The following is a 7,310-nucleotide window of genomic DNA, read 5'->3' on the forward strand; positions in this document are numbered from 1 at the left end:
TCATATTGTTAAAAATGATAAATATGTAATTTAGATGAATAAATAAATTAGTACCTTTGAATATAGAGATTATAACAAGCATAAAAAGAGAACCATAAAAAATTGTAGTATACATCTTTGAAAATAATTTAATATCTTATAATCTTGATTTTGACATAATCGTCGATTCTTTTTATTAAATCTTTTCTCTTTAGAATATGTGATAATTCTATATAAAATATATATCCTTCATATTTCTTAACTTATGTTTCACACAATCATTTTTTACATAGTCATAGTTCGCAAGAGATTTAAATAAGCTATGGAAGTTTTAATTACCTAGAACAATAACATGTTTGTTTCTACACAATACAAAAACAATATATATATTATACTGTATAAAAAATATTAATATTTGAAATTTTTAATCATATACTCGCATATAATTGAATGTATTGAATGAATGTTTTAAAGATAATGGATAATCCAATTTATATAAAATGATTGTCATTTGCAATCAATGAAATATAAGATGTAATTTATTATTTTTTTATTAACAAGATAAAAATAAATAATACATTTGCATACTTACATCACCAAAAGTTGCAATAGATAAATGGAATAACTTTCCTGCAGTGATCTTAATCACATTACTCGATCGAGCAATGACCAAAATGAGGTCACGTGCAGTTTTATGATGTAGATTATACCAATCGGTCATATATGCTACTTCCCCAACATATTTGCACTAATAAATTGACATAAATATTGTTTAATATGTTGACATAAATTGACATATAATATAAATGTTAAAATTTTTATGCGTAATGAAAAGAATCTAACAATTCGAATTTAGAAGATATTAAAGAGAAATATTCAATTTTGTTAAAAGCAAGGCAGTTTTATTGTAAAACTTTTCCTCTATTAATATAAGAGTATTATATTTTACTCTTTTCTAAAAAGTATTGGCTGCACATTTAGTAAACAAAGTAGCTCAATGAGCGCTCAGTGTGTCTTTATTATGATTAGCTCCCATACATTTAAATTCAGTGAAAAATTAAAAGCAAGGAATGCCCATGTTCAGAAGAACGTTTATTTCGCAACAATTGGTACTTTTCTTCACGCAAAATATACATTAAGATCTACAGGGATAGTTATATCCCAGCAAAGAAAACTTCCAATATATGCAAAAAACATATTCTGCTTAACTAGGTTATTGATTAATTAATAAATTAAAAAAGTTATAAATACATGTGAAAATCTGACATTTCAGTATCTTTTAATTCTCGGCATATTACCTGTTCTGTGATAATCTCTCCGATGTAGCAAAATATAAAAATATTGAAACCCATTGATAAATATACAATAACGTAAGATGTTAATTTTGCTGTATCGAGCGTTTCCCAAGCCTAAAAATTAAAATATAACTTATCTTTATCGTATAATTTATTATTTTTAATACACATTTTCTAATAGAATAGAACAGTTGGTTTTTCATAAATAAATGACATTTATCTATATCTAATAAGATTTTCATTTTCTTACAGTTCTAGCGTACCATAATAGTATAATATCCAAGTAGGCACATACTTGTCGTGCATCCCATTAATTCCGCAAGAGAAACTTTATGCATAATATTTTCCACACGTGATATAAAACTGAATGTATAAATGTAACACAGAAGGATTCATTTACAAGTAATTTGCACATTGAAACGATGTTTTTCGTGAACACAATGATAATAGATTTTTTATCATTTAGAGAAAATAAAAATTAATTTATCTTAATTTCTAAATAAAACGACAATATCTATTTTTAAATGATTGAGTTAAATTATTCTAATAAATATAAAGAATTCGCTTATAGAGCTCTAAGATATGCATTTTCTAACAAGTATCAGCATGTAAAATACCTCAATACTCTTAGATGATGTTCCACAATAAGGCCCAGTTTTTTTTGAGCTGTATGATTTGTCTTCTCCTGATTTTGAACAAGTTCATGTAACCATATAGACAGCACATTCAGCTGACCACAAGCATGTATCGCGAAGACAGCAGCCAGACTGCAAGCACCGACAGTAGAAGAACTCAGTACAAACGTTGACAGAAACTGCAGAACCAACGCGATTTCATTCACAGGGCTAAATCTCGTGTCGATGATCTTGCTATAAACCGGACAGGTCATGGGATACGTCGTAAAAGTTTCGTTGCCGACGATGATGGTTGTAGTTTTCAATGCTCTTGCTAAACTGAACAGAATCGTACCGCCTTGCATAATTAGTCCACAGATCATAGCGACGGAACGACCGAATTTGGCATGTTGCAGCATCAGTTCATGTTCGTCTATTCTTCGTACGAGATTCCAATCTGTCTCCATATGTCGTATTAGTTTGTGAATATCACCGCTGCGCTTTAACAGCACCCAGTAATTTATCATGCCCATAAGCCTGTGAAGCAGTGGTCCAATTGCGTTCAATCTTTGGTTGATGTTCACTTTTTCAAATAATACATATAATATACATGGTGCCGTTATTAATGTTATTAAACTTGAACAAATGAAAATTTGTAATAATATAAAGATTTTCCACACTGATCTCGCATTTTTTTGTGGCCACGCACCAATTGGTTTGAGAAACCATCGATTAAATTGTAAACTATAATTGTTATATTGTTTCGATATCTTGTTTTCTGGCGCGCTTTTGGTATTTGACATGATCGCTGCACGAAAGCGCACAGTGCACTGCGATGATTAGACAACTCATCGCCGGCATACGATAAAGCGCTTGCGCCGATCTTCAAAAGAGTTTGATGAGCGTTCTAACATTACCAAGTTAGTTTGAGAGGGACGTATATTCAATCGATATAATTGTTCGTCGAGAGTTTCTATTGTCCAAAGTCTGAGAGAACATCGCGTGTCATGAGGAGTGTAAGGATAAATTCGTGGAAGTAACATTAGAAGTTCATTATTTCAAATTTGCGGTAATATATTTTAACCACATTTCTCTTATATTGATTAACAAACTAAATTAATTAAATGGCGAAGAAAATTCGCGAAAAGTAGGGATAAAGGAGTATAATTCTGAACATGAATAATTTTGCTTTTTATACTGTTAAAAAGAGTAAATATATAATTTCAATAAATATGAAAATTATTTCTGTATTTTAATATACAGAAATTATAATAACAAACGTGATAAATATCATAAAAAATTATTTAGTATACATCTTGGAAATTAATGTAATCACTTATAATCTTGGGTTTAACATAATCATTTTATTTACTAAATTTTATTTTCACGATATATTAATTTATTCTGATAGCTTAAGATATATATGATATCTTGAACATTTTTTAATATTATTGTTTTACAAATATCCCTCTAATGTAGCAAAATATAAAAATATTGAAATCAATCGAAATGTACAATAATGTAAGATATCTTTTTTCCAAGAAAATGTTTCCCAAGTTTAAAAATTAAAATATGCATTTAACTTTATCATCCAATTTATCTTTTTTAATATACATTTTGTAAGACAAGGGACGAAGATGGTTGAGACATGAACAAGACTTATTTGTGTAAATATAAATCAACGTTAGTAGATATATTTATTGTGAGTAATAGATGATAGTGTCTGATCACATCCTACATAATTCTGATTTTGCGATAATTGTTGCCATGTCGGAACAACTATAAAAACAATTATCGCAAAATCAGATTGTGAACACCATTAATTACACAACGCGTTGTTTAAGTTCACGTAATAATCAAGTTTTCTCTGAACAAAAATGTAAAATTATCGAAATTTTCTGTAAACTTATATGCACAGTTCGGAGGAAAGATGCTATCTAAGGTGTAAGTGAGCAATATGACTGATACTATTTATTCGAATTTAGTCGAACGATTACAGAAACAATTAGCGCAAGATTACAATTATGTAGGGCATGTATAGACACTCTTAACTATCATTCAGTGTATGTTGTTTAGCATACTACAATAGTGTAATATCCAAGAGGACACATGTCTGTCGTGCATTCCATAAATTCCGCAGGAGAAACTTTATTTATAATATATCCTCTCAACACATAATAAAGGTGAAACTGTAAAGTCTTTTTTATAATTATGTCATCTGAACTCTTCATGAATACAATGACGATAAATTAATAATTTAGAAAAGCGAAAAATAAATTTAAAATTATCTATTTTTAAATGATTAATTCAAATTATTTCAAATTTAGAGAATTTATGTGTACAGATTTATGTGTATTTTTTTAATGAGTGCCTGTGTCTGAAATACCTCGATATTCTCAAATAATGTTCCACTATAGCGGTTAATTTTCTTGCAGCTATAATTTTCCTTCCCGTGTTTTTCAACAAGTTTAGTTGTAGTGTTACGCATATAGCACGTTCAGCTAACCACAAGTGCGTATTGCGGAAACAGCAGTTTGACTGCAAATACTGATGGCAAAAGAAACCCATCTAAGAAACCTTAATAGAAACTCCATAACCAACGCTATTTCATTCATAGGTATGAATCTCATATCGATAATATTGCTGTAAATCGCACTTGTCACCGGATGCGTCACAACAGTCTGATGGATGATGGTTGCGGTTTTTTTGATGTTATTGTACTAAAAAAAAAAAGAATTTGTAGTAATATAAAAGATTTTTTCTACACACTGAAATCAATACATTTATTTGTAGGTACGTGTTGATTGGCTTAAAAAATCGACTAATGTAAGTTATAAACTGTAATCGTGCTTTTTTTATCTGTCGCTTATTAATGCATATTTGATGCATATTTTTGCATGAAAGGTGCACTGCCACAGATAGACAATTCATTGTGTTGGAATATGAAGAAGAGCCTGCACCGATTTTTGGAAAAGTTTGATGAACAGTCTCACATTGTAAAATTATTTTGAGAGATATACATTCAATCGATATAATTCATTGTTTGTCGAGTTTCTATTATCACATATTTAGGAGAATATTGCGTGTCATAAGGAGTGTAAGGATAAATTGGTAGAAGTAATATTAAAAATATTTTAACTTAGTAAATTTTTTAAGTTCGATATTATATTTTAACTATGTTCTTTCATTTATTAATAAGTTATGTAAATTAAATAAAAATTAGAACTTCTTAAAATATAGAAAATGCTATAAACGAATATATGAAAATCAGAACATTTTATTGTATACACTTTCAATAATAATTTGATGAACCATAATCCTGTATATTTGTAATTCTAATATTATAACTGATTTTATCAAATCTTGATTTAGAGGATATATTTCCCATCTTGTTCTATACAATATATATTTTCTAAATTTTTAACCTGTTATGGTTTACATTGTTAATGTTCATGAAAAATTTAAATATACTTGATAGTTTTTATTACCTGTAATATTAGAATGTTTATTTTTATCTATAACATATAAATATATATGTTATATTTATAATAATGTAGGATTATTAAGATTTGTAATTAGTAAAACATAAAAAACATATACACTGTAAAAAATAAAATATTAAGGGGGTCTTTCGGTTTTAGAGCCGATTTTAAACGTATTTTTTGAGAATTTTTTTAATAAATGAGGATGTAAGTATACTTAAAAATCAATACAGGTCTAGAAAGTGCATATAATGAACATGTAAAAAAATATTTTTTTGTAATGTTTATTATTTACAAAGTAGTAAAAAGATGGCGCTGAAGTTGGGCCCGCACCGCGAATACGGTCAAATAATCATGATACAGGTTTCTCGTATCGTTAGTCTCTGAAAGCAAAAAATAAAGCGGTTTCTTAATCAGTGGACTTGTAACTCTCGCTCGAACTAGAATAATTAATATCGTATGCATATTTTCAAAATGGCGACAGTATGAAAAAATTTTTCGAATTTTACTAATTTTTTCCTCTTATTAATGCTTCAAAAAAAAATGAAAAAAATTAACGTAGGCTATTAATTTTAATTCGGGCGAGAATGACATGTTCTCTGAGTATACCCCTTGAAGTAGAAGTCGGTCGGACTAATAGTTTCTTTGGAATCATGATTCTCATATTCGAAAACACGGTTTCGAGAAAAACGCGTTTAAAGTTTTATGAAATATTTTTTGCTATAATATGTCAAAATAATAAAGTCACGTAGTTATTGAAATAAAAATAAAAATAAGACCAAAGGGGGAAAAACAGTGTCACAATTCATATAATTCGTAAACAAATTCATATATAGTGGGTCTAAAGTATACGCGTCCTATGACAATTGATTGGTGATCGCTCTTTGAATCGATCGAGCGGCCCCAAACACCATGTCATTTTATCTCGTATAACTTGGACAATTTTCGTTTTTCTCAAAAAACGTTTTAAGGGGATATTCTTAAGACTATAAGCTTTCGAAAAAAACAAAAAAAAAATCGACATTTTTTACCCCAAAAACCGAAAGATTCCCTTAATTTTAACTTAAAGACGCGTATAGTGGACTTTCCGAGACATGTAAAAATGTCAAAATTAACGTTTTTGTGTTTAACATTTTTGTATGTCTCAGAAAGTCCACTAAACGTCATTAAGTTAAAATTAACATTTTATGTTTTACAGTGTATATATTTCTATATTTTTTTGGCCTTTTCGATGTTTTTTGAACAAAATATATGCATTACTTACATCGCCAAAAGTTGGAATAAACAATTGAAATAATTTTTCTTCGTTACTTGATCGTGCAATTATTATTATAACCGGGTGCAGTTTTGAGTTTTGTGATTATACCAATCGATCATATATGCCCGATCATTTCCCCAACATGTTTGCACTAGTTTATAAAGTCAAATATATATATAAATATATTTATATTTATATATTAATTATTACATACTAATTATTATAAATATAAATATAAATAATTAATAATTGTTAAGAACAAATTACGCTTTGGTACTTTTGTATAATAATATAAAAACTAAAGACATTCCAAGAATGGATCTAGACACGGAGAAAACCCGCGAAACGCACAATTTTTAACTTGTTTTATAAAGTTAAGTCAAGGTTCATTGGGTTATCAAAACATAAAACATTATTCCATTCTTGATTTATATCTGTTCCGTGACAATCTTTCCGATATAGCAAAATATAAAAATATCGAAAATGCATTGATAAATATATATTAATGTAAAACGTTATTTTTGTTGCATTAAAATCTTTTCAAGCTTATAAAGTTACAACTAATAACATTTATTTTTATATAAAAACATGATTAATTAGTGACCAAAATCTATTTTTTCAATAATATATATAACGACATTTGAATATTCATATAAGTAATTAATGATATATTTAATAAAAT

General features: G+C 28.1%; 1 protein-coding gene across 1 annotated transcript; it reads right to left on the bottom strand.

The window, feature by feature from the left end:
- Positions 1–264: 264 nt before the first annotated feature.
- Positions 265–2,691, bottom strand: LOC108762026 (odorant receptor 4-like). Its single transcript, XM_018508825.1, has 5 exons — positions 1,892–2,691; positions 1,538–1,637; positions 1,278–1,388; positions 572–727; positions 265–318 (listed from the first exon to the last, which is right to left on the bottom strand). Exons 1-5 carry the CDS (start codon positions 2,689–2,691, stop codon positions 265–267), a joined length of 1,221 nt encoding a protein of 406 aa, XP_018364327.1.
- Between the last annotated feature and the right edge of the window lie 4,619 nt (positions 2,692–7,310).

This window comes from Trachymyrmex cornetzi, unplaced genomic scaffold (genome assembly GCF_001594075.2).
Source record: "Trachymyrmex cornetzi isolate Tcor2-1 unplaced genomic scaffold, Tcor1.1 scaffold272, whole genome shotgun sequence".
Taxonomy (NCBI): Eukaryota; Metazoa; Arthropoda; class Insecta; order Hymenoptera; family Formicidae; genus Trachymyrmex; species Trachymyrmex cornetzi.